Genomic DNA, 27,487 nt, shown 5'->3' with positions numbered 1-27,487 from the left:
CCACTGGCCCAGCAGAGAACGAGGCTGAAACCAGCCCAGACAACAAAAGCGATTGTGCGGGTTGGAGCCTGCCCCAGAACAGAATGCCCAGGATTGGGGGTGGGGGGCTGGGGGGAGTCAAAGCTGGCCCTCCCCTGCTGTGCCCTGGGGACCCTTCCCCGGCTCTCCCCAGACTAGAACACCATCTAGAATCAACCATCCTAACCGTCCCCCTTCTGCTGTGGTCTTCGGCCCAGATGTGTCCCCTCCTTCCTAAAGTCTTCCAGATGTGGGCCCAGGGCCAGATGTGAGGACCCCTGCCCGCAACTTCAATCCATCCTTTCCCTTTATCCATTCTGCTGGCTTTCTCTGACCAGGTGTGTGTGTGTGCCCCCTCTCCAGCCTCCTCTCCAGGATCTCGACCCCTCCCCCCCAATTCATTTAGATGCCACGACCCTTCTCACCCCCCAGATGTCACCTGGCTGCTCAGATGGGACACAACAGCTGCCTATCTAGATGATCAACCCCAGGCAGATCAGCCTTCAGCTGGCTTCCCAAATGCGAGACCCTCCCTCCCCCAACTCCCCCCCCCCTGCCCCTCACTACATTTTATGAATTTCCTCTTGAATGGATTTAACTCTGTGTGGGGGGTGGGGGAGAGGAAGTTCTTCCACCCCCACCTGTTCGTTTCCCGGATGCTCCCCTGCCAGTTCCTGCCACTTGTTGGAGTGCGGGGTGGGCGTGCGGAGGGGGTGCCCCCCTTCCCCCTGCGCGTCTAGCGCCCAGCCTTCGCGCCTCTGGCTAAGCGCCCAGCCCCACGCGCCCCTGCGCGGCCGCCGGGGAGGGAGTGGTGGGGAGGGGGGGCCTGGGCGGGGGCGCGGCCGCCCTCCCCCGCGGGCGGGCGGGCAGGCGGGCGGGCGCGGCCGGGCCCCTCGGGCGGGCTGGGGCGGCGGAGCTGCAGCCATGGCGGGCGGCGCGCGGCTGCTCTGGGTGTCATTCCTGGTGCTGCTCGGGCCCCAACCCGGGCAGGGCCGGCCCCGAGAGCGGCTCCGCGTGCGCTTCACCCCGGCCGTGTGCGGCCTGCGCTGCATCCATGGGCCCAGCGGCTCCCGCTGCACCCCGACCTGCGCGCCCCGCAACGCCACCAGCGTGGACAGCGGCGCGCCCGGCGGGGCGGCCCCGGGGGGACCCGGCTTCCGCGCCTGTGAGTGCGGGGAAGGGGGGGCTGTGATGCTGCGAAGGAATCGGGGGTGCCCTGAGGGAGGAGGACCCCAGGAGATGGGGGGGAGAGACAAAAATCCTGCTGGGAGAAGGAGCCCAGATTTTATGTGCATCAGTGCTGAGGGGTGGAGAGAGTTAATGCTTAGGGTAGTGAAGGAAAGATGAGGGGCTCACACTCCTAGATCGGGGTGGTGGGTCGTCAGGGTCTGGATTTTGCAAGCAGTTTGAGGTCCCGGGGACCAGTGTTGTCCCACGTGAGGGGGCTGGGGCCGGCTTTTGCCTCTGAGTCAAAAGTGGGAGCGTCAGAACTTTTGGGAAGGGAATTAACTTGGAGTCTCTATGTAATGGGTCCCCGGGGAACCAAGGGAACACTTTTTTCCTTTTTTTTAGGGCTGTGTGGGAGCAGCGGCGGAGGGGGGGTGTGGGGTGGAGGCTCCCACTTTCTGTGCCTTTGGGGGGGGAGAAGGGCATTTTACAGGGGGGGGTCCCACATGCTTCAGAAATCCAGAAAGGAGGCCTGGGGAAGGGGCGCCCCCTGGGGGGCGGAGGAGACTGGAGAAGAGTATGCACCGGTCGTGGGGGGGGGGGTTGAGCCTTAGGAGTGGGGGCTCAGGTGAGATGGAAAAGAACGGCGGACACCTGTTGTTCCAGATTGTGGAGGTGGGCAGACTACAGGGAGGGTCGAATCCTCCCTGCCTCTCATCCCTCAGGTCCTTTGGAGTGGGGAGTGGGGGCCCCTGGCGCCGAGAACTCGCCCAGCCTGGCCTCTAGCCAGCCTAACCCGGGCCCCGGCGTGAGCTCATCTCCCGCCTGAGCCCCCGCCCGCTGCCACTCCCTCTCTCCTCCCCTTCCTCCCTCCTTCCTTCCTTCACTCCCTCCCGGCCCAGCCCCTACGTGCCCGTGCCAGGCGCCGTGCCCAGGCGGGTGCCAAGCCCCTGGAGGCACAAGGAGGGGCATGTGGAAGGAAGGCTGACCTCAACAGGACCCCTATGTCCTCATCTCATCTAGCTGAACGCTCCAGCCTGGGCACCTTTCAAGGGAATCGAGGCTGGTAGTCTCAAACCAGGCCCAAGATAAGGCAGAGAAGGACTTTCTGCAGCTAGGAAGTGCCTCTGGGTCTGGCTGGCTTCCCAGGATTTCCATCCGAGACCCTTCTCATTTTGGAATCTCGATTCTTAGAGAAATGAGATTAGTGAAGCTTCTTATAGGCCCTGCCACTCAAAGCCCCCCCCCCTTACAGTATTTGGAATCCAGATATGCTTCTAACCAGGGACCCCTGAGTTTCTGCTTCTAGATTTAGAGTTCCCTCCACACCCCTGCTAACAGACTCTGGAGACGAACTCCTCCTGCCAAGTTCCCTCCCAGTCTTTTAAAGTAATTCCCCCAAACTGTGGCCCTCTCTGGAGAATGCTAGTATTGTCCCTTGACCACTTTTTCCATTTCCAGGAGAAACCCGAGACTTTAAGCGCTGTGCAATGATAACTCCTCTCCCTGGTTGGGGAGCCCACAAAGGGGTCACATTTCCTTAGATTTCCAAGGGAATACCCCAATCCCATCAGAGATCCCTAATTCCTGCCTCTCCAAATCCAGCTGATTCCCTTCCCAGGAACTGAATCTCCTCTGTCTTCAGAGAACTTCAGAGTTGGTCCTGATGGGTGGATTATCCCCCAAACTCCAGATTCATCTCTCCCCTCCCCTAAGTCAATTCAAAAGACCTAGGGCAGGGTGGTACCTAATCTCTTGGTTGAAGGGGTTTCCACAGTATTTTAGGGTCCCAGCCAGTGAAGGTTCTTAGGTGCTGGAAACTACCACTTCATCCATGCTTGCTCTGATTGCCCTGATTTCTACATAACTCTCCCCTAAAGGACTTAAAAGGGATCCTCCGTTTCCTGAGTTAGCCTTCTCTGTTCTAGAAACTTTAAGCTGTCTTTGAACACCAGAGTACCGGGAACCTAGCTGATGTCCTCCCAGGACTCCTGTCCCCTGACCCTTCTAAATTGAGGTGGCCTTTTCCTGTGCTTTCCCCCCCCCCCCTACAGTGGTGGCTCAGAATCCCAACTCCCCTCTCTGGACCGCCCTGGCGGTCTGCCGACCCTCCTTCCCCTCGGCACAGCTGTCTCCAGCTGTTTTCAGGGGAGGAAGGAGAGGGAGGGGTGCCTTCCATAGACACGTCCAATCTCCCTTTGGCTCTGTGGTCCCGGGGCTCCCCAAGGGTGGGGAATGTGGGGACACCGCCCTGCCCCCGCCGCACGCACCCCCTCTCTTTTGTTTACCCCGCCGCACAGCTGGCAGTGCCCCGCCCAGAGGTGGCCTGGGGCCCGGCGAGGGCGTGCTAAGGGGAGAGGAGTCGCGTTCCTGCTGCTTATCCCGCCCAGGTTCTACTGGGGGGGGGGGAAGACTGGGTATAAAGGAAGGAGGGCAAATAGGGGTGAGGACGAAGGGTAGACGGGACTGAAGGTAATAGGTTAGACGATTGGGTGAGGCTGGGAGACCCGCAGCAACAGGTGATGAGAAAGGGGTGCTTGGCCAGTGGGCGGGGCCCATGATCAATGGCAGCGCTGGGGCAGTGGGCGGAGATTCATGGTTGGTGGGCGTGGTCGAGGAGGTGGGCGGGGCCGGGACACCTTGTTCTTGCAGAAAGTGGATATTGCTGTAATATAGGCGAAAGCAGGTGTCAGTTATAGGGAACTGGGAATGTGGCTTAGTGAGGAGTGATTACCTAGCTTGCATGAAGCCCTGGAATCCATTCCTCAGTATCACATACACAGAAAAAGGCTGGAAGTGGTGCTGTGTTCAAGTGGTAGAGTGCTAGCCTTGAGCAAACGTCCAGGCCCCGAGTTCAATCCTCAGGACCAGCACACACCAAAAAAGAAAGGCTGAACCACTGTATCCGGTCCAAGCAAACAACCAGAAGATGTCCTCCGCCTAACCCCCCCTCCCCCCGTAGCTTGGCGGCCTACTTGCCACGCTGGAGGCTGACTTAGCATGGGGTGCGTGGGCATGAGGGGAACCTGCCCTGTGTGGGCGCTGGTCTCGCATGTCCTCGATTCCTCCCCACCCACAGTTCTGTGTCCCTTGATCTGTCACAACGGCGGGGTGTGCGTGAAGCCTGACCGTTGTCTCTGTCCTCCGGACTTCGCCGGCAAGTTCTGCCAGTTGCATGCTTCAGGAGCCCGGCCCCCCGCCCCCGCCATGCCCGGCATCACCCGCTCCGTGTACACCATGCCCCTGGCCAACCACCGCGACGACGAGCACGGTGAGGGGCGCAGTCCCTTGTCCCTGTTGTCTGACCTCCAACTTGGTGACATTCTCCTGTACCTCTCCTCCCGGCTCCCCCACCCCCAGGAGACACCCCTTTATAGACATCCCTTTGCCCTCTCTGCCAGGCGTGGCATCCATGGTGAGCGTGCACGTGGAGCACCCGCAGGAGGCGTCGGTGGTCGTCCACCAGGTGGAGCGAGTGTCGGGCCCTTGGGAGGAGGCGGATCCCGACGCCGTGGCGAGGGCGGAGGCGGCGGCCCGGGCGGAGGCGGCTGCGCCCTACACGGTGTTGGCCCAGAGCGCTCCCCGCGAGGATGGCTACTCGGACGCCTCGGGCTTCGGTTACTGCTTTCGGGAGCTGCGGCGAGGCGAAGTGAGAAGAGGCCCGTGGGGAGGGGCCCGGGGAGTGCCGTCAGGTGGGGAAGCGCTCATCCAATGCATCCCCCACAGTGTGTATCACCGCTGCCCGGGCTCCGAACTCAGGAAGTGTGTTGTCGAGGGGAAGGCGTGGCCTGGGGCGTTCACGACTGTCAGCCATGCTCGGAGCACCTGGGTAAGCCTCAAGGGTTGTTCCCCCCCGCCCCCCCCCCCGCCCCCAGGTACTGGGAGCCCCAGTAACTTTTTTTTTTGGTCTATCGTGGAGCCTGAACCCTGGGCCTGGGCGCTGTCCCTCAGCTCTTCAGCTCAAGGCTAGTGCTCTTACCACTTGAGCCACAGCGCCACTTCTGACTTTTTCTGCTTATGTGGTGCTGAGAAATCAAGCCCAGGGCCCCATGCGTGCAAGGCAAGCACTCTACCACTGAGCCACCTTCCCAGCCCCCTAGTAACTTTTCCTACTGCCCTCCCAAGGGCAAACCTTCACTAATTCTAGCTAGGACTAGAATTTTATCATTTTTATGCTACATCTACAATTTTCTTTTCTTTTTTTTTTTTTTGGTCGGTCATGGGGCTTGAACTCTGGGCCTGGGCGCTGTCCGTCCCTCAGCTCTTCAGCTCAAGGCCAGCACTCTACCACTTGAGCTACAGCGCCACTTCCGGTTTTCTGGTGGTTTATTGGAGATAGGAGTCTCACGGTCTCTCCTGCTGGGGCTGGCTTTGAACCGCGATCCTCAGATCTCAGCCTCCTGAGTAGCTAGGATTACAGGCATGAGCCACCAGCGCCCAGCCAATTTTCTTTTGTGGGGCTTGAACTAAAGGCCTGGGCACTTTACCATTTAAGCCATAGTGCTACTTCTGTTTTTTGAGTGGTTAACTGGAGATAAGAGTCTCACCAGGCCTGGCATCTTTGTTCTGCACCCACTAATTTCCTCTCTGCCACCCCTCTCTTCTCTCCGCAGGAAACAGAGTGGGTGGAGCCGATGGACCTTGCCCCACTGGCTTTGAGAGGGTTAATGGATCCTGTGTAGGTGAGGCGTGGCTTGTTTCTCGAGTCGGAGGGCTAGTAATCACGTGGCCCTTTCCACGGTGAAGTTTTACCCAACTCACGCAGATGTGGACGAGTGTGCGACCGGAGGGCGCTGCCAGCACGGGGAATGTGCCAACACGCGCGGCGGGTACACGTGCGTGTGTCCCGACGGCTTCCTGTTGGATTCATCCCGCAGCAGCTGCATCTGTGAGCTGCCAGCAGAGGGGCTGGATCCCCAGTCGGCTCTGACCTCAGACCACATCCCAAACCAATCCTGGGCCCTTCATTGTCTTAAAACGTTCCCCCCAATTCTGCCCCCACCAAACTTTTCCTGGGGTGATCCCTCTACCTCCCCAATCTCGCAGTCCTACCCCCCACTCCCCCCCTGCCCCCCCCTCAGACAATGCTCTCGCCTTCCCCCAGCCCAACACGTGATCTCAGAGGCCAAGGGGCCCTGCTTCCGTGTACTTCGGGATGGCGGCTGCTCGCTGCCCATTCTGCGTAACATCACCAAACAGATCTGCTGCTGTAGCCGTGTGGGCAAAGCCTGGGGTCGAGGCTGCCAGCTCTGCCCACCTTTCGGCTCAGGTAAGTGCCTCCAGGTTGCCAGGATCCACACAGGCTTCTTCCTAGGAGGTTTAGAGCACTCAAGCCCCCTGCCCCCCCTCCAATGGTCCTAGCTTTGGCCACGCCCCCAGTGCCCTCTTGATTGGCTAGAGGTTTCACCTTCATCCTTAGCCACACCCACCCCGGCACCACTCCACGTTAAAGTTAGTCTGTCTCCAGTACATTCTCCTCCCCTCAACCCCCTGCTCCTGAGATATGGAATTCTGTCTCAGAGCTTTAGTCAGAGCCCCAATTCTGGAGACACAGCCTTCAGTTTAGGCGTCATCACCCCCCCCTTAGAGCACTCCCTAAGAAGTTCTACCACAGATAGGGTTCTGTTCCCCCAACTCACCCTTATAGCTATCAAATTAGATTCTATTCTTACCCCCAGTCCCTGCCATCATCCCAAATGGGTAAAAACTGTTTGTAGTTTCATCTTCACTCTCGAAGACTTGCAGGACACCACCCCGTCCCTGCATCCAAGCAAAACTCCTGGCATACTCTCTCAAACCAAGCCCTGTCCCCTAGCCAAGGCCCTCCTGTCCACTCTTCTCCTCCGCTTCTTTCCTCTTCCTCTCCCTGTCTTGTTTCCAGAGGGTTTTCGTGAGATCTGCCCTGCTGGCCCTGGCTACCACTACTCAGCCTCTGACCTCCGATACAACACCAGACCCCTGGCTCAGGAACCACCTCGAGTATCTCTCAGTCAGCCACGTGCCCCAGCGGCCACCTCTCGGCCACCTACAGGTGAGCTGGTTCTAGGAAGTGGGGGGACATTATTTCAAACTCAGTCCCCACTCCCTAATACCTTTTCCTTACCAGGCTTTCTGCCTACTCATCGCCCAGAACCTCGCCCTCAGCCTCAGCCTTGGCCTCAGCCTCGACCTGAGCCTAGACCTGAGCCCCGCCCTGAGTCCAGACCTGAGTCGAGACCTGGCCCTGAGTTTCCTCTTCCCAGCATCCCTGCCTGGACTGGCCCTGAAATTCCTGAGCCAGGTGATGTAGAGAATGGAGTGTGTTGGTGGCAGGGATTCTGGAGGGAAGAAGATGCCGGAGGAGATCAAATACAGATAAGGGTATGGTAGGAAGAGATAAGAATGTGTGGAGGGTTGCATGGTAATTAGATAGGGTGCTGGCACCAGAATTGGTCTAAGTTCTCTATTAGTGGAGAGAGACCTTTAAGTCCTCTGAGACTCAGTTTCTTGTGCTGTAAAATGAGGACGGTCATGAGGTTTCAATGAGATACCTCTGAAGTATTCACCAGCTAGAGAGCCATGGTGGGCAGATTCTGACAGCTCAAATGCAAGTATTTCAAGATAAAGAAGAATAAGATTCTCCTCTAAGATTGGACTTGGGGAGAAGTGGTCCCTAAAGGTGTTTTAGGTGGAGAATTTGAGGGAATTGAGATCAGAATTGGAGGAACTTCACTGACTAGACCTCTTTCTGTTTCCCCAGGTCCTTCTTCTGGTGTGTGTCAGCGCAACCCTCAGGTGTGTGGCCCAGGCCGATGTATATCCCGACCTGGTGGTCACACTTGTGCCTGCGACTCGGGTTTCCGGTTGAGCCCCCAGGGTACCCGCTGTGTCGGTGAGCTGGACTGAGGAGGTGGGCGGGGCGTGGGTGCTGGGGATAGGGTGGGACCCTGCCCATCACCTGGTGACCCTCCCCTTCCATTCACTCAGACTTAGATGAATGTCGCCGTGTACCCTCTCCTTGTGCTCCGGGGCGCTGCGAGAACACACCAGGAAGCTTCCGCTGTGTGTGCGGCCCGGGTTTCCGAGCCAGCCCGAGGGCTACGGAGTGCCTGGGTGAGACACTTATCAGCCTGGCTCCAGGTCCCACCATTGCCTGGCTCTGGGCTCTGCTCTCACTCCAGAGTCGCAGTGACCTTCCTTTCTTTCCCCATAGGGCCCAGCCCCCTCCTTTAGATCAGCTCCAGACCTCTTTTTGGCTCCTGCCCTGCCCCCTCTTCCCAATCTGGCCCTTCTTTTCCTGGCGGTTGGCCTCTACTGTTGCCTAGCTTTCTTCCAAACCAGGCCCTGGCTCGGCTCTTCTGTTGTCCCCTCCTCTTCCCCATCTCTGACTAGCTCCGTCCCCAGGCCCCGCCTCTGTCCTACAAACCTTCCCGATTGCCCTGATTGCATCCCTCTCGCACCAGATTCCCCATCTCAAACTGCCCTTCTTTCTCTATCCCTGCTCCTGCTTTCCCTTTCTTGTGCTCAGAGGTTCCTTCCATCTCCTTCTCACATTGCCCCCTCTCACGGTCTTCCTCTGGTCCTAGCCAGGACAGCCGCCCTTGTCTGGCCTCCTGGCTCAATCCCTTCCTTTAGGCCTTCCCACTTTCGGGCTCCGCCCCCAGGCTCCGCCCCCACTTGGGTTCCGCCCATTGAATCCACCCCAGGACCAGGACCACGCTCGCAGACTCCGCCCCCACTCTGATATCAGCACGCTGGCCACGCCCACGGTGGCCACGCCCCCTCCAGTCTCTCCCGGGACTCGCTGCCCGCTCCCCAGCCACCCCAGTTCTGTTCTGCCTATAGATGTGGACGAGTGCCGCCGCGTGCCGCCGCCCTGCGACCGCGGGCGCTGCGAGAACACACCCGGCAGCTTCCTGTGTGTGTGTCCCGCCGGGTACCAGGCTGCACCTCATGGAGCCAGCTGCCAGGGTGAGGGGCTGAAGGGAAGTGGGCAAAGGGGAGCCTCCAGCAGGGATGAGGGTTGGTGAGTGGATCATGGAGAAAAGTGAAGTTGGCTTGGTGGAAACCCCAGGTCCTGGAACCAGATCTAAGGCCTTTATAGAGTGACCCGAGGCAGCAGAGGCCAATTAATGGGATGCAAGAAAGGCTGAATGCGAGGATGGAGAATTAGAACAACAGGGACAGGCAGGGAGGGGGTATGATGGAGTTGTGGAAGGTCAAGTTGATGGTCAGGGAAGCCAGGTGGAGCCTCAGGGAATAAAGGAGCAAGTGATCCTACGTCCTCTTGCCCCCACCTCTCCACCCCACAGATGTGGATGAATGCACCCAGAGCCCGGGCCTCTGTGGCCGTGGGGTCTGTGAGAACCTGCCTGGCTCTTTCCGCTGTGTTTGCCCGGCTGGCTTCCGGGGTTCAACATGTGAAGAGGATGTGGATGAGTGTGCGCAGGAGCCCCCACCCTGCGGGCCAGGCCGCTGTGACAACACCGCTGGCTCCTTCCACTGTGCCTGCCCTGCTGGCTTCCGCTCCCGAGGACCAGGGGCTCCTTGCCAAGGTGAGGGTGCTGGGTCCTGCAGCACCACTGCTTGCTGTGAGAGCCGTATTACTGTGGGACAGAGCAGCCTAATTGGGCTCAGAGACCAAGGCCAGGGGCAGAGGGATGGGATACTGAGAAGGTGGGGAGTGTGTCACTAACAAAGAGGCAGGGAAAGGGATCTGGACGAGGTAGGGTAGGCCGAGAGCCTATGACATGGGCAAAGAATGGTTTCATCAGGCACCAATGGCTCATCCTAGCTACTCAAGATGTTGAGATCTGAAGAACCCGATTCAAAGCCAGCCCAGACAGGAAAGTCCCTGAGGCTGACATCTCAACTAACCAGTAAAAAGCCAAAACAGGAGATGTAGCTTAAGTGAAATGAGTGAAAAAGACCTTGAGTTCAGGCTCCAGTACACACACACCACACACACCACACCACACACACACACACACACACACACACACAGCCTCCTGGGAGGCTGACTCAAGGCTGGAAAAGTAGATGGAGCTGACAGTGGGGAGGTATCTAGATCCCTTTCACAGCTTGACTGGTTCCCCTCTGACCCAGATGTGGATGAATGTGCCCGGAGCCCTTCGCCCTGTGCCTATGGGCGGTGTGAGAACACAGAAGGCAGTTTCCAGTGCGTCTGCCCCACAGGCTTCCAACCCAACGCTGCTGGCTCGGAGTGCAAGGGTGAGGCCGGGGAGGGAGGGAGGAGTGTGGATGGGGGAGGGCTTGTCAGGTTGCTTCTTCAAGGCACCCTCTCCCCTGCACCCTCTCCCCTGCTCCTCAGATGTGGATGAGTGTGAGAACCACCTGGCCTGTCCTGGGCAGGAGTGTGTAAACTCACCTGGCTCCTTCCAGTGCAGGGCCTGCCCTGCTGGCCATCATCTGCATCGTGGCAGATGCACTGGTAAGACCATGACCCCTGACCCAAGACCATGACCCCCAGACTGCCCACAAGCTTGACCTGACTCCTAACCTAACCTGGACCTTAGTCCTCTTACCTGGACAACAACTCCCAGCTGTGACTCTTTACCTGACCAGACCACAATCCCTGAACCCATCCTGGGATCAATCTATCAGCCAATCTATCTTGAATCTTATCTATCTTGAACCTGTCTTAAGTCTCTCTTATCTTTCTTTTTTGGTCAGTGGTGGGGCTTGAACTCGGCCTGGCTTGAACTCAGCTCTTCAGCTCAAGGCTAGCACTCTACTACTTGAGCCACAGAGCCACTTCTGGTTTCCTGGTGGTTAATTGGAGATGAGTCTCCCTGACTTTCTTGCCTGGGTTGGCTTTGAACTTTGATCCTCAGATCTCAGCCTCCTGAATAGCTAGGATTACAGGCCTGAGCCACCTGCGCTATTTTATCTATCTTGAATTATCTATTTATTTTGAATCTATCCACCTATCAATCTACCTACCTCAATCTTTGTGCCAGTATTGGGGCTTATACTCAGGGCTTCAGCACTTTTTCCACTCAAGGCTGGTACTCTAGCACTTGAGTCACACAATTCTTGCTTTTTGCTGGTTAATTAGAGATAAAAGTCTTCACAGACTTTCCTGCTGGGGCTGGGTTTGAACCAGGATCCTCAGATTGCAGCCTTCTGAGTAGTTAAGATTATAGGCCTAAGCTCACTGGTGCCCTCCTGGTCCATGAATCTATTTTTTGGGGGTCCGGTCATGGGGCCTGAACTCTGGGCCTGGGCGATGTCCCTCAGCTCTTCAGTTCAAGGTTAGCACTCTAACCACTTGAGCCATAGCGCCACTTCCAGCTTTTTTCTTTTTTTGCTTATGTGGTGCTGAGGAATTGAACCCAGGGCCTCGTGCATGCAAGGCAAGCGCTCTACCACTGAGCCACCTTCCCAGCCCTGGTCCATGAATCGAAAGGTGACTCCTGACTCCCTGACCTGTGAACATGAAACTTGATTGTGTCATTTGACCCCCATAGATGTGGATGAGTGTAGTTCAGGAGCCCCCTGCGGTCTCCACGGCCATTGCACCAACACCGAAGGCTCTTTCCGCTGCAGTTGTGCACCGGGTTACCGGGCGCCATCGGGTCGACCTGGACCCTGTGCTGGTGAGCAGGGGAGCGACCCCCCGGGCCTGAGTTAGGGCCAGGGCTCCTGAATGAGGAAGCCAGTTGGAGAAGTGTGAGAAGCTGTGAGAGGGATGGGCACTTAGGTGGGACTTCAGGGCGGAGACACAACTGTTGTGGGCGTGGCCATAGATGGTGGAGGCGGGCTTACATCAGTGTGGGCGGGGCTTGTGTCTAGTGGGCGTGCCGCTCTCTGGCGTACCCTAGCCCGCTGTGGGCGGGGCTTGTGTCTAGTGGGCGTGCCTCTCTCCCTCTGGCGTACCCTAGACATAAATGAGTGTCTGGAAGGTGACTTCTGCTTCCCCCACGGCGAGTGCCTCAATACCGACGGCTCCTTTGCCTGCACTTGTGCCCCTGGTTACCGGCCCGGACCTCGCGGAGCATCTTGCCTTGGTGGGTACCTTGAAACAGTGGAAGAGGGTCGAATAGGGTCTCTACATAATTGGGGAGGGGAGGGGTGTCTCCTTGCAATAAGGGAGGTGGGACTTCCGGGAGTGTCAGGGTGAAGCAGGGGAACGCCGACTGGGGGAGGAGGAGGAGTCTGGGTAGTGGTTGGAAAGGATCTTCCCTAAACCTTTGGGGGCGGGATTTTCAGAAAGGGTCGGGGCCTCGCCAGGTGAGGTAAGGCTGTACGGGCCCAGGAGTGGCTGGGAAAAGGGCAGGGGAGGGGTGTGTGGCTTGGGATGTTAATGGAGGAAAGAGGTGAACTCTGGTTTGGGACACTCTGCAGATGTGGACGAGTGCAGCGAAGAGGACCTTTGCCAGAGCGGTGTCTGTACCAACACCGATGGCTCCTTCGAGTGCATCTGCCCTCCGGGACACCGTACAGGCCCAGACCTGGCCTCTTGCCTGGGTGAGGGGACCCCTGATCTGATCGCGCCCCAAAACTCTTCCTCCCTCCCCTCCCAGCTTCGACATCCCCTCCCAGCTCCCCCTGCCACCTTTGTGGGAAAGACTTTGGCACTTAGTTGGGACTTGTGGGTGGAGCTACAGGTATATGGGGGGCCATGTCATCATGGGGCGGGGCTATGTGGTTATGGGCGGGGCTTAGGTCTAGTGGGCAGGCCAGGTGACCCCATCTCTTCTCTACTTCCCCTCTAATTTGTCTGTCCCCTCCAACTCGCCTGACCTCCCCCCTCCTTACCCCATCTGACCTTCATGCCTCCCTCCTCAGACATTGACGAATGTCGTGAACAGGGCCCAGCCCTCTGCGGGTCCCAGCGCTGTGAGAATTCCCCTGGCTCTTACCGCTGTGTCCGGGACTGTGATCCTGGCTATCACACTGGCCCGGAGGGCACCTGTGATGGTGAGACAGACCCACCACTCCAATCTGCTTCCTGGGTGATGAAAAGGGTCTGGGAGGAAGGCACCCTTCCCCTAACTCTTACCGTTCCCCTTCTTCCATGTCCTTGCATTCTATTATGGAGGCACAGGCTTAGGGAGGACACTTCCCAGTCACCTGGACAAGCCAAGAATCACCTAGCACAGAGCTAACCAAGGCAGGAGGCTGTAGGGCTTGTGGGCTGTACTCCTACTCAGGAGACTGAGATCTGAGGATTACAGTTCAAAGCCAGGCTGGGCAGGAAAGTTTGTGAGACTCTTATCTCCAATTAACTACCAGAAAACTGGAAGTGGTGCTGTGGCTCAAGTGGTAGAGCGCTTGCCTTAAGCTGAAGGGCCAGCACCCAGGCTCAGAGTTCAATCCCTACAACCAACAAACAAAAAATGCTTGTGAGTTGCCTTGGGCTCTCTGCTTGCTAAACCTCAATTAGTGTCACTAGATCTCATGCATTAATTCCAAAAGAACTTATTAAGCACCTAGTATAGTATGTGCCAGACACTCAGACCACAAACAAGAAAAGAGTCAGGGCTGGGAAGGTGGCTCAGTGGTTAGAGCACTTGCCTTGCATGCTCGAGGCCCTGGGTTCGATTCCTCAGCACCACATAAGAAAAAAGCCGGAAGTGGCACTGTGGCTCAAGTGGCAGAGTGCTAGCCTTGAGCTGAAGAGCTGAGGGACAGCGCCCAGGCCCAGAGTTCAGGCCCCATGACCGGACCCCCCCCCCCAAAAAAAAAAAAAAAAATTAAAGAGTCAGATGAAAATCTCTGTTCTGGGCTGGGAAGGTGGCTCAGTGGTAAGAGTGCTTGCCTTGCATGCATGAGGCCATGGGTTTGATTCCTCAGCACCACATAAGCAGAAAAAGTCAGAAGTGGCGCTGTGGCTCAAGTGGTAGAGTGCTAGCCTTGAGATGAAGAGCTGAGGGACAGTGCCCAGGACCAGAGTTCAGGTCCCACAACTGACAAGAAAAAAGAAAGAAAGGAAGGAAGAAAGAAAGAAAGAAAGAAAGAAAGAAAGAAAGAAAGAAAGAAAGAAAGAAAGAAAGAAAGAAAGAAAATCTCTGTTCTCATGGATCTAATATGTAGGAGATAGGCAATATGTAAATTAGTTCAGGATTCATAATGAATATTATGGGGTCCTTACTATATGTAAGGCACTGTTTTATGTCTTTATTTTTATCTTTTATTTTTTGGTTGGTCATGGAGCTTGAAGCAAGGCAGATTGACATGAGAGAGGAAGCAAGGCAGATTGCTGAATGGCGGGTATACCTGACAGAGAAGAGCAAATACAAAGGCCCTGAGGTCGATTCTGATTGCGCCATTTGAGAAATGACAGTGTTCTGGGCACTAACTCATCTCTGGAAGCTCAGATTCCTTGAATATCAGATTCACGACAACTTCTCAATTGTGGGACGTGGAGGTGGCATTCAGAGCCCATCCATCCAGCCCTTGAGCTCACTTCCCTCTTTCTTTTTCTCTTGAAGATGTGGATGAATGCCAGGAATATGGCTCTGCTATTTGTGGAGCTCAGCGTTGCGAGAACACCCCTGGCTCCTACCGCTGCGTACCAGCCTGTGACCCTGGCTATCAGCCCACCCCGGGCGGCGGCTGCCAGGGTGGGTGTTCGTCATGCAGTGAGTGAGATGTGGGGGGGTTGAGGTGGAAGTTCCAGAGGTGTCCTGATGTCTTTGATGGTTGCAGATGTGGACGAATGCCGGAACCGGTCCTTCTGCGGTGCTCATGCAGTGTGCCAGAACCTACCTGGTTCTTTTCAGTGCCTCTGCGACCAGGGATACGAGGGGGCAAGGGACGGACGTCAATGCGTGGGTACGGGGCTCCTGGGGGTGGCTGGGGCCGGAGGGTAGGGAAGAACTAGCTTGTCAGTTCGTGTGTGTGTGTGTGTGTGTGTGTGTGTGTGTGTGTGTGTGTTGGTCTTGGTTCTTGAACTCAGTTCATGTGTGTGTGTGTGTGTGTGTGTGTGTGTGTGTGTGTGTGTTGGTCTTGGTTCTTGAACTCAGGGCCTGGATGCTGTCCCTGAGCCTTTTTACTCAAGGTTGGCACTCTACTACTTGAGTCACACCTCCACTTAGGACTTTTTAGTGCTTAATTGGAGATTAGACTCTCCCAGACTTTCCCTGCCCAGGCTGGCTTTGAACTATGATCCTTAGATCTCAGCCTCCTGAATAGCTAGGATTAAAGATATGAGTCACCAGCACCTGGCTGATTCTAACCTGCTTTCTTTCCTGTCTGTCCATGAATCTGTATAATTTTGGGGGCAGATTCTATCATTAGACTGTGGGCCCTGGTACATAAATCCCTCGAATTCTTCAGTATTTATGCATATCATTAACTAAAATTCAGTATGTTTTGTGGGTATTTTTATTTGAAGTCCAATTCATATATAAAGTGCATGATTCTTTTTGGCAGTACTGGGATTTGAACTTTGAGCCTTTGGTATTTTGCTAGGCAGATACTTTTTTTTTTTTTTGTCATCCATAGGGCCTGAACTCTGGGCCTGGGCACTGTCCCTCAGTTCTTCAGCTCAAGGCTAGCACTCTATCACTTGAGCCACAGTGCCACTTCTGGCTTTTTCTGCTTTTTTTTTTTTTTTTTTTTTTTTGGGTCTGGTCGTGGGGCCTGAACTCGGCCTGGGCGCTGTCCCTCAGCTCTTCAGCTCAAGGCTAGCGCTCTACCACTGAGCCACCTTCCTAGCCCCCAGATACTACTATTGAGCCACTATTTTTCTGGTGTGTGTGTGTGTGTGTGTGTGTGTGTGTGTGTGTTGGTTCTGGGGCTTGAACTCAGATATAGTTGCTGTCCCTGACCTTTTTTATTTTTTGCTCAAGGCTAGTGCTCTACCACTTGACCCATACTTCCACTTGCTGGTTAAGCATGCTGGGGGCCTGGCCCAACTGTGAAGTGCCTGCCTAGCAAATATGAAGTCCTGAGTGTTCCATCAATTTCTAGTACCAGACAAAATTTTTTTTTTCATTACAGTAGAAAGCACAGATTTTCAGAGTTCAGGGAATTACAGATGTGTGTTCCTATCTCCTGCTTACAGATGTGAACGAGTGTGCAACACTGCAGGGTGTGTGTGGAACTGCCTTGTGTGAGAACGTCGAAGGCTCCTTCCTGTGTGTCTGCCCTAGCAGTCCTGAGGAGTTTGACCCCATGACTGGACGCTGTGTCCCCCCACGGACCTCTGCTGGTGAGAATGGTTTGTTTATTTGTTTAGCTGGTGGCTGCTGACCCTGTAGGAAAGCACTGTGGCCTGACCAGCCCTGATATGGACAGCTGCCACCAGTTAGTGCTATTGTTTTCAACAGCAACAACAACAACAACAAGAGTCCTGACCCAGTGGGTTGCCATGGATATTAGGACTCTCTCAGGAGATCTACATCCTGGCCTAGATGCTGCCAAATTACTGCATTCAGGAGGTGTTCACAGAGTGTTTAATGTGTTGAGACTTTATTGTAGCCACTGAGGTCTCAGTAATGTTCCAAATCTCTGTCCTTAAGGCCTCAAAGTCTAACAGAAAGCTAAGCTTGGTGGGTCACACTTGTAATCCCAACACCAGAGAAACTGAGGCAGGGAGATGGAAAGTACCAGACCAGACTGAGCTCCAAAGTGAGATCATGTCTCAAATAACAACAAAAGAGATGGGGGACAGTCATCTTAGCTAGTCGGGGAGGTAGAGGTCTGAGAATCAAGGTTCACAGTCAACTCACCCAGACAAATCTAAGTGACTCTGATCTTAATTTCATTAGCAAAAAAGCCAGAGTAGAAGTATGGATTAAGTGATAGATTGCCAGCCTTGAGAGAAATAACTAAATAAGAGTGTGAGGCCACTGGGCAGTGGTGGCTCACGCCTGTCATCCTAGCTACTCAGGAGGCTGAGATCTGAGAGGATCGCAGTTCAAAGCCAGCCTGGGCAGGAAAGTCCGTGAGACTCTTATCTTCAATAAACCACCAGAAAACCAGAAGTGGTGCTGTGGCTCAAGTGATAGCATGTTAGCCTTGAGCTGAAGAGCGCCAGGACAGTGCCCAGGCCCAGAGTTCAAGCCCATGATTGACCCCCAAAAAATAAAAAAAGTAAGGCCTGGAATTCAAGCCTCAGTACTAACACACACACACACACACACACACACACACACGTGTGCACAAGGCATAAATGAGAAAGATCATGACAGATTAAGAAGTATGAAGTGTTCTTGTGCCACTGATGACTGGTGCCATGCTCGGGGCCTCGGCTTCCCCCTCTGTGACATGGAGGGTTAAGTGTTCGACCCACACTGACCTAACTCCCTCCCCCCTATTTTTTCCTCTCTAGGCACCTTTCCAGGCTCACAGCCCCAGGCACCACCTGCCAGTCCCAGTCTGCCAGCCAGGCCACCCCCTCCATCCGCACCCCGCCGGCCCAGCCCACCTAGACAGGGGCCTGTGGGCAGTGAGCGACGGGAGTGCTACTTTGACACGGCAGCCCCGGATGCATGTGACAACATCCTGGCACGGAACGTGACGTGGCAGGAGTGCTGCTGTACCGTGGGCGAAGGCTGGGGCAGCGGATGTCGCATCCAGCAGTGCCCAGGCACTGAGACAGGTGGGCACAGGGTGAGGGTTTGGATAGAATTAGAGGACCATGGGAACTGAGGAAGAGGTCACAGGTAGCAAGCAGAAAAGCCAGACTCTGGTGCTCACGCCTGTAATCCTAGCTACTCAAGAGGCTGAGACCTGAGGATCAAAGTTCAAAGCCAGCCCAGGCAGAAAAGTCTGTGAGAGGCTGGGAATGTGGCTTAGTGGTAGAGTGCTTGCCTAGCAGGCATGAAGCCCCAGATTTGATTCCGCAGTACCACATACACAGAAAAAGCTGGAAGTGGTAGTGCACTAGCCTTGAACAAAAAGAAGTTCAGGGACAGTGCCCAGGCCCTGAGTTCAAGCCCCGGAACTGGGAGGGAAAAAGCCAGAAGTCATGGTGTAGCTCGAACTGTAATGGGGAAAAAGCCAAACAAGAGCACAAGGTCCTTAGTTCAAGCCCCAGGACCAACACGCACACACGCACGCAGCAAGCGCAGGGGTCTATTAGCCTTGTCTCTTTGTGTAGCTGAGTACCAGTCACTGTGTCCCCGCGGTCGTGGCTACCTGGCGTCCAGTGGAGACCTGAGCCTTTGGCGAGGTGAGGCCAGACTTTAGCCCCCACCCACCCTCCATACCCTGACCCACCCTTGGCCGTGTCTCTCTGTCTCTGTCTCTTCCTATTTTCTTTCTCTCTCTGGATTTCTTGATCTGTCTTCATTTTTAATTTTAATGAATTTATTTTTTTTTTGCCCCTATGTCTCCTGAGACTCTGCATCCTCCCCCTTCATTCCAGCGGTCACACCCTCCCTTCATCCAGCCCGCCTCCCCCCTGCCCTGGCTGGGCTCCATGTCTCTCCACCCTTCCTGCAGATGTGGACGAATGCCAGCTCTTCCGGGACCAGGTGTGCAAGAGTGGGGTGTGTGTGAACACCGCTCCAGGCTACTCGTGTTACTGTAGCAACGGTTACTACTACCACGCACAGCGGCTGGAGTGTGTTGGTGAGGGTCCTACAGCTCCCCACCCCACCCCTGTGCTGTGTCCAGTCACAGCGGGAAGGCCTTCTTGGAGTCTTGACTCCGTCCATCATACTGTCAAGGGACGAGGGGAGAGAAATGGGAAGGAGAGGAGGGCTGCCACTTAACAATCAATCCCCTTCCTCCATTGCTTCCCTAGACAATGACGAGTGCGCAGACGAGGAACCAGCTTGCGAGGGCGGCCGCTGTGTCAACACGGTGGGCTCTTACCACTGCACCTGCGAGCCCCCGCTAGTCCTGGACGGCTCCCGGCGCCGCTGCGTGTCCAATGAGAGCCAGAGCCTCGGTAGCCCCGCCCCCGCGGTTATGCCACACCCACTGACCCGCCCACCACCCTCCTTGGCTGGGCCTTAAGCCCATCTCTGGGCCGTGCCCTCAAGGCGACCAGGCCTCCCCTGTGGCCACGCCCCCAGGAGGCCACGCCCATTAGAGATTTTAGAGGCAATCTTTCACATTTCTTGTGTACACACACACACACACACAAACACACACACACACACACACATTGCATGTCCCCCTCTTTGGCCCCCTTGTTTTGAGGTAGATTCTTCCCCTCATCTAGTTGAGACTAGCATCAAATTCCTGATCCTCCAGCCTTCTGATTCCTGATCAAATTCTTGATCCCACTGTGTTGGGATTACAGGCATGTGCTCTACCCAAGGCCTCAGCTTTCCTTTTACACAGTCTTTGACTCTGGATGTGTTTGTATCTCTCTCTTTAGGTTTTTTTTTCTTCCTTTCTCTAGTTTTGGCTCTGTCTAGTTGCTCCTCTCCACTTTTCTGTAAGCTTCTGACACACTGTTTTTATCCTTCAGCCCAAATGTTCTTCTCTCATTTCCTGTTCCTTAACATCTTCACATTTCTGAGACTTCACTCAAACATTTCCCATAGGATGTCAGGCATGGTGGTCAATGCCTATAATCCCAGCACTCAGGAAGGGAACTCAGCCTTGGAGAGGATCTGAGTACCAGTCCCTCCTTCTGATGCTTGTTTTCCCTGCCCACAGATGACAATCTGGGAGTGTGCTGGCAGGAAGTGGGGCCTGACCTTGTGTGCAGTCGGCCTCGGCTAGACCGGCAGGCCACCTACACAGAGTGTTGCTGTCTGTATGGCGAAGCCTGGGGCATGGACTGTGCTCTCTGCCCTGCCCAGGACTCAGGTACCGCCCATCTAGTCCTTTAGGCTACCAGTATCACAACCCCAGGTCCCCCCAAATGTAGCATCTTAATCTATGTCATAGCCTGTTTCCAAATCTTGGTCCCAAAGACACATTTTAATTTCATTTTTATTTTTTGGCAGTACTGGGGTTTAAACTCAGGTCATTGTCCTCACTAGGCAAGTGTTCTGCCACAGAGCCTTACCTTCAGCCCAAAGTCACATTCTGAAGACTTATTACAACAACAGAAATCCCAGGGCTGTCTCAGCAGATCCCTTAGCTCCAGCACCATAAACTCCCCGAGTCCCATCTCTTGTACCATCAACTCTTGAGCTCTTAGACCTCAAATGCCAGTGGTCCAGATCCCCACATCCTGGTCCACAGACCAGGGCCCCAGATCCTAACATATAGCCCCTGGAGATCTGAGATGCCCCCCTAATCCTCAGCCTTGGAGAAACCCAGTTCCCCAAAACCCTAGTCTTGAGTCCTCAGATCTTAGGAGCTTAGCACCATGATTCTCCAGGCCCTATCCTCTCTTCCCAACAGGGGTGGGTGCATGGGGAGCGGGGGGGGGGGGGGGGGGGATTACCCTGCAGATAGAGGCACCCAAGTGCCAACTGTGATGGCTTGCTCTTCACAGATGACTTTGAGGCCCTGTGCAATGTGCTGCGCCCCCCTGCATATGGTCCCCCGCGGCCAGGTGGCTTTGGACTTCCCTATGAGTATGGCCCAGACATAGGCCCACCTTACCAGGGCCTCCCCTATGGGCCGGAGTTGTACCCACCCCCTGTGCTGCCCTATGATCCCTACCCACCTCCGCCTGGGCCCTTTGCACGTCGTGAGGCCCCTTATGGAGCTCCCCCTTTCGACATGCCGGACTTTGAGGATGATGGCGGCCCTTACAGCGATTCTGAGGCGCCTGAGCCACCTGGGCGAGGCGCCGGCTGGTCCTATCGGTCCCGGGACACTCGTGGCTCCTTCCCAGAGCCTGAGGAGTCTTCGGAAGCTGGAGGCTACACCGGTGAGTGATGCCCTGGCTCAAGCCAGGTGAGACAGAGAGCAGAGAGTAAGGAGGCCAGGAGGGACAGGACTGGACTCGGGAAAACAATCAGAAAGTCGGATGCTTTTGCCTCATGCCTGTCTTATCAACCTAGCTGCTCAGAAGGCTGAGCTCTGAGTTCTGCAGTTGGAAGCCAGCCTGGGCAGCAAAGTCCATGAGACTCTTAACTCCCAATTAACCACCAAAAAGTTGGAAGTGGAGCTGTTGCTCACGTGATAGAGTACCAGCCCTGAGCACAAAACCTAAGGGACTTGGATTTCAAGCCCCAGGAGCAGCACTAAATAAATGAATAACTAAATGCAGAAATAAGGCCAGAAATCCTCTGTCCTTGTTCCCTCCAGGCGCTCTGTCTGAGCGTTACGAAGGGCTGGAGGCGGAGGACTGCGGGATTCTGGACGGCTGTGCCCATGGCCGCTGTGTGCGGGTGCCAGAGGGCTTCACTTGTGACTGCTTTGATGGCTACCGCCTGGACATAACCCGCATGGCTTGCCTTGGTAAGGAGCAGGGAAGGGCAAGGCCCAGCCAGAAAGGAAGGAAGCTGGGGCCAGAGGTAGGAGGAGTCAGGGACTCTGGGAAAAGGGGATGAGACCAGCCTGGAGAGAGCCGTCCTTGCTGGAGGTTGGCACTTGGATGAAGAAGGGGGGGGGGGGTGTCCGGGTGTGACAGAGGTAGGGCTGGACTCCAAGGCCTGGACAACCACCCTGTCCACCTGACTTCTGAGGACTGCCAGTGCTATCTTGGACAACTGCATGACCTCTTTGGAAAACATCAGTCTTTCCTATCTGTAAAACAGGAATATTAATAACATCTGCCTAGGTTAGACAGGGGTCAAGCCAAGTGGTTTACAGGAAAAAACAAAAACAGCAGCTGGGGGGGAAGCTGGGCGCTGGCGGTTCAGGCTATAATCCTAGCTACTCAAAGGGCAGGATCTTTGTGGTTTGAAGCCAGCCTGGGCAGGGAAAAGTCCATGAGACTCTTGTCTGCAATTCACCGGCAAAAAGCAGGAAGTGCAGATGATCCAGTGGTAGAAGCGCCCACCTTGAGTAAAGAGACACAGCATCCAGACTTTGAGTTTGAAGCCCCAGAACTGCCATAGACAGGGAACCCCAAAACCTTAGTTATTGGGGCCTACCGCACCCCTAGGACGGGACCCAGAGCTGGGGCGGCCGGCCTGGGCTCCTGGGTGGGGAGGGGCCGGCCAGGCAGGCCCGAGTGGTCATTGTCCTTCGGCCCCCTCCGCAGACATCAACGAGTGTGACGAGATGGAGGCCGCCTCCCCGCTCTGCGTCAACGCGCGCTGCGTCAACACCGACGGCTCCTTCCGCTGCGTCTGCCGTCCCGGATTCGCACCCACGCACCAGCCACACCACTGCGCGCCTGCGCGGCCCAGAGCCTGAGCGCGCGCGACCCCGCCCACTCCGCCCCGCCCCCCGCCCCGCGCGCCTGCGCAGCCCGGGGCCTGAGCGCGCCCGCGCCCGCCAAGGCCTGCCTAGTACGCCTGCCTGCGCGTGCCCCGTAGCCTGAGCTCCCTCGACCACCCACCCAGTGCGCCTGCGCAGCCCCTGGGTTAGCGCGCACGCCACTGCCTGCTCAGTGTGCTTGCCCTGCCCCCGGCCTGAGCCTGCACCTGTTGTGGGCTAGAATTCAGGGTGCACTGATAATGTCCTGACAGGAGTAGGCCCCCCTGCTGTCCGGCCCCTCCCACAACTCCCTGGACCTGGCCATCCTTTGATCCCCTTTTATGAAATCTTCAATTAAAACCACCTATTTTGTATCTTTTTGTTCCTGCTTGCCTTTATTTTTATTTTCTTGGCCAGTCCTGGGGCTTGAGCTCAGGGCCTGGGCACTGTCCTTGAGGCTTTTGCTCAAGGCTCGGGCTCTACTACTTGAGCCACAGCGACACTTCTTTTTCTGCTTATGTGGTACTAAGGAATTGAACCCAAGGCTTCATGCATGCTAGGCAAACGCTCTATCACTAAGCCACATTCTCAGCCCTGCTTGCCTTTATTTCTCCTCCTGCACCTTTCCTCTTCCTGCTTATCCTTTACCTCTCTCCCCTTCTCTCCCTTCATCCCTAATGCAAGCATGAGGTCCTGAGTTTAAGTCCTTAATGTTGTTGGGAGCCAGAGGTTCACACCGGTAGTCCATAGCCGCTTAGGGGGCTAAGAGCTGAGGATCATGGTATCCAGCCCAGGCAGGATAGTCCATGAGACTTTTATTTCCATTAATCACCAAAAAGCCAGAAGTGAAGGTGTCGCTCAAGTGAAAGTGCCAGGCCTGAGGGAAAAAGCTCAGGCTCTCACACACCAATACTGTATGACCCAAGAAAGAGATAAAAGAAATCCCAGGCCCCTGCTTTTACAGAACTCCTGGGGGAGGAGGTGTATGCCACACATATCAATCTGTGTTGTTAAGACATACATAGAAGAAAAGAATACAAATGTGGGGCTGGGAAGGTGGCTCAGTGGTAGAGCTTGCCTTGCATGCATGAGGCCCTGGGTTCGATTCCTCAGCACCACATAAACAAAAAGAAAAAAGCCGGAAGTGGCTCTGTGGCTCAAGTGGTAGAGCGCTAGCCTTGAGCTGAAGAGCTGAGGGACAGCGCCCAAGCCCAGAGTTCAGGCCTCATGACCGGACCTCCCCCCCCCAAAAAAAAGAATACAAATGTGGCAAGCAATTTCTAAACATTTCCACTCTCTTCCTGAGAGCTCCTGTGGGCATCTCATTCCCAGACTTCCTCCCCGATCACCTGGCTGTGTAGCTGTTCTGGAAGCAGGGGACAGGCAGGGAGGCAGGGGTGGTACACAGGGTTGGAAAACTTTGAGGTCAAATTTCAACCTCAGGGAGGTCGGGGTGGGGGTGGGGCGGCTAGTTGTCTGCTGAGATCCCTTACCTCCTGTGCAGTCTGGAAATTGCACCAAGCATCTCCATTTCCTCCTGCCTATGTCCCCTGCATTAGGCCCCAGCCTTGGCCTTGGGCTTTTTGGCAACACTGTCTAGGATCCACCAGTTCCCCTCTGGAATGTCCAAAGAGAAAAAGTCCAGCCGGTCACTGGGCCGGCGGGACAAGCCCCGCAGCGGCCCCTGGTGGTCACCATGCCCTGGTGCAGCCCAGGCTGGGCAACACCCCCTAGTGGCTGATACTTGTATGGTCATCATTATCATCACTGGTATGGTGGCTCAGGCCTGTTGTCTTAGCTATGCAGGAAGCTGAGATCTGAGGATTGCAGTTTGAAGCCAGCCAGGGCAGAAAAGTTCCTGTGAGACTCTGACCTCCAATTAACCACTCAAAAAAAGAGAAGTAGCAATGTGGCTCAAGTGGTAGAGTACTAACCTTGAGCACAAAGAGGCTCAGAGACAGCTCCCAGGCCCTGAGTTCAAGCCCCACGACTGACCAAAAAAAAAAAAAAAAGGAAGTCAGGGACAGTGCCCAGGCCTGTCATCCTAGCTATTCAGGAGTCTGAGATCTGAGGATCACGGTTCAAAGCCAGCCAGGGCAGGAAAATCCTTGAGATTTTTACTTCCAAATAACCAGCAAAAAAGCCAGAGAGTGGAAGTCTGGCTCAAGGGACACAGCACTAGCCTTGAGTATAAAAGCTTACAGGCAGTACTCAGGCTTTGAGTTTAAGCCTCAGTACTGGTGCGCGCGCGCGCGCACACACACACACACACACACACACACACGTGCAAAATATATTTTTTAATCCGGAATATTATGGTTTGTCCCTGAAGATTTACTTGTTGGAAGCTTGGGGATGGAAGAAGGCACAGATCCCAGCAGGAGGTGACGGAACACAGAGACACCGCTCATGGAGCACTTGAAGGCAGTGCTAGTGGGACTAGATTATCTCTCCCGAGAGAGCAGTTAGAAAAGAGCAAGGCCGGCACCTCCCTGGGCCCTGGCTTCCTGCCTGCCCATGGGAGCTTTCCCTTTCCAGCAAGTTCCTGACATGAGGCCCTCCTGGAGCCAAGCATGGGGTCAATGCCAGGCCCTGAACCTCCCAAACCATGACCTAAACAAGCCTTCCTTCTCCACATACAACCTCATGGGCTGAGGATGGCACTCAGGGCCTGAGGCTGTTTGATAAGAGCTCTACCACTGAACTACACAGCAGATTTATGTTGAGTACTTTGTTATAGCTGTGGAGAAAAGTTTAATTCTCCCTCTCCTCCCTTTCCCTTCCCTCCCTTCTCCTACCCTCCTGCTCTCCCCTTCCTTCCTCCCCTCTTCTCTTCCCTTCTCTTCTTTCTCCCCACAGGAGAACTCTCCATCTTTCTGCCTCAACCTCCTAAGTGCTAGGATTGCAGGCATTCACTCCCATACCAGCCTTTAGTGTGTATTTCTCTTCTTTTCTTTTATTTTTTTTTTTATTTTTTGGTCCGGTCGTGGGGCCTGAACTCTGGGCCTGGGCGCTGTCCCTCAGCTCTTCAGCTCAAGGCTAGCGCTCTACCACTTGAGCCACAGTGCCACTTCCAGCTTTTTTCTTTTTGCTTATGTGGTGCTGAGGAATCGAACCCAGGGCCTTGAGCATGCAAGGCAAGCGCTCTACCACTGAGCCACCTTCCCAGCCCTCTCTTCTTTTCTTTGGAAAATGATCTTGGGAAAGAGGGAGGGGGAGAGGACTGAAAGGATCCAGGAGGGGACTTTGGGGGATGGAGATGTCCTGATGTGGGAGCTGGGAACACAAGTTGGTTCCTATCCACCCAGCTCTTTCTTTCTTTCTTTTTCTCTTTCCTTTTTTTTTTTTTTTTTTTTGCTTATGTGGTGCTGAGGAATCAAACCCAGGGCCTCAGGCATGCAAGGCAAGCGCTCTACCAGTGAGCCACCTTCCCAGCCCCTTATCCACCCAGCTCTTATAGTTTATGCTGCTACTCGTGTGCATCTACTTCAATAAAAAGCAGTTCTAAGCTGCATACCATGCATGGATCACACCTGTAATACTAGCTACTCAGTTTAAAGCCAGACAGGGCAGGAAAGTCCATGACACTGTGATCTCTAATGTATCACCAACAAGCCTGAAGCAGAGCTGTAGCTCCAGTGATAGATCATTAGCCTTGAGCACAAAAGCGCATGGATAGTGCCTAGGTTGAGTTCAAGGCCCCAGGGTTGCACAAAAAGTAAAAACAAGTTTCTATCTCGGAAGACCTACTGGCCTTTCCCAAGCTTAGCAGAGCCTTCAAGGCAAGTGGCAGACCAGAGACTGTGCAAGGGTACTGGGGCAGTCTGAGTACTTGTCGGGTTTCTGAGACAGTGTGGGGGCTGGGCTTTCCCTAAGGGGCTGAAGCCAAATGGGAGGACTCTTCTGTAACATCCCTATCCAGTGCTAAGGTCTGATTAGCGGAGAGGGACTTTACAAGCTGTTCCCTAAGTTTTCCAGGAGTGGCCTCTCTTCTGATTCTTTCCTTGTCTCCTTTCTTCCTTCCAATTTTTCTCCTCCACAAGGAAAAACAAAGCCTCGAGATGATTTAGATAAAGTATCACTCTATTGTAGCTTACCCCAAAGGAGCCAAATTCAAATTTTGACTTTTTAACAAAATTTGAAGAAATAATAATACTTGGGGCTGGGAAGTTGGCTGAGTGGTAGAACGCTTGCCTTGCATGCATGAGGCCTTGGGTTCGATTCCTCAGCACCACATAAGCAAAAAAGAACAAAGCTGGAAGTGGCGCTGTGGCTCAAGTGGTCGAGCGCTAACCTTGAGCTGAAGACCTGAGAGACAGCGCCCAGGTCCAGAGTTCAGGCCCCACGACTAACAAAAAGAAAAAAGAAAAATGGAGTGGTGCTGTGGCTCAAAGTGGTAGAGCTCTAGCCTTGAGTGAAAAAGTTCAGGGACAATGCCCAGGCCCTGAGTTCAAGCCCCACAACTGACAAAAAAAAAATAATAAGGGGTCTGGGAATGTGGCTTAGTGGTAGAGTGCTTGTCTAGCATGCATAAAGCCCTGGGTTCGAATCCTTAGTACCACATGAACAAAAAAAGCTAGAAGTGGCCCTGCGGCTCAAGTGGCTAACCTTGAGCAAAAGAAGCTCAGCAACAGTGCCTAGGCCCTGAGTTCAAGCCCCAGAACTGGCAAAATAATAATAATAATAATAATAATAATAATAATAATAATAATAATAATAATAATGTTTTCTGGGGCAATCGTGGCTCACATCTGTAATCCTAGCTACTCAGGAGGCAGAGATCTGAGGATCATGGTTCAAAGCCAACCCTGGGTAAATAAGTCCATGAGACTCATCTCCAGTGAATCACTAGAAAACAGAAGCGGTGCTGTGGCTCAAAGTAGTAGAGCTCTAGCCTTGAGCAAAAGAACTCAGGGACTCAGGACTTGAGTTTACGCCTCACAGCCAACAACAACAAACAAAAAGGAAGACAGAAAATAGGGGGAGGCACAAATATTAAAACTCTTGATGATTTCTGAAGGTGGGTGAAGGGTGTGTGTAAGTTTGCTTAAGACTGTTGTATTATTGTTTTGCAGCTTCTTCTATGTGAGCTTTCTCTCTCTCTCTCTCTCTCTCTCTCTCTCTC

At 54.7% G+C, this 27,487-nt stretch overlaps 1 protein-coding gene across 2 annotated transcripts; it reads left to right on the top strand.

Annotated features, from left to right (window-relative positions):
• Positions 1-925: 925 nt before the first annotated feature.
• Positions 926-22,736, top strand: LOC138813036 (latent-transforming growth factor beta-binding protein 4). Of its 2 annotated transcripts, none has more exons than XM_070001317.1 (30): positions 926-1,183; positions 4,265-4,456; positions 4,587-4,834; positions 4,912-5,014; positions 5,799-5,867; positions 5,951-6,073; positions 6,290-6,454; positions 7,067-7,216; positions 7,316-7,465; positions 7,925-8,056; positions 8,152-8,277; positions 9,010-9,135; positions 9,477-9,719; positions 10,270-10,395; positions 10,496-10,615; positions 11,655-11,783; positions 12,069-12,194; positions 12,532-12,654; positions 12,976-13,107; positions 14,622-14,753; positions 14,839-14,964; positions 16,199-16,345; positions 17,468-17,737; positions 18,239-18,310; positions 18,583-18,711; positions 18,887-19,033; positions 19,753-19,905; positions 20,543-20,923; positions 21,304-21,456; positions 22,205-22,736. In XM_070001317.1, the coding sequence occupies exons 1-30, from the start codon at positions 943-945 to the stop codon at positions 22,357-22,359; spliced, it is 4,689 nt and encodes a 1,562-aa protein (XP_069857418.1). In that variant the 5' UTR covers positions 926-942; the 3' UTR covers positions 22,360-22,736. The 2 variants fall into 2 exon arrangements, with proteins under 2 accessions (XP_069857418.1, XP_069857417.1); XM_070001316.1 differs by having other exon boundaries at positions 7,292-7,465.
• Positions 22,737-27,487: the final 4,751 nt, after the last annotated feature.

This window comes from Dipodomys merriami, unplaced genomic scaffold, assembly GCF_024711535.1.
Source record: "Dipodomys merriami isolate MVZ:Mamm:240054 unplaced genomic scaffold, mDipMer1.0.p SCAF_106, whole genome shotgun sequence".
Classification (NCBI taxonomy): domain Eukaryota; kingdom Metazoa; phylum Chordata; class Mammalia; order Rodentia; family Heteromyidae; genus Dipodomys; species Dipodomys merriami.
Note: the sequence above shows the minus strand (reverse complement) of the source record. Positions and strands in the feature narration are given on the sequence as shown.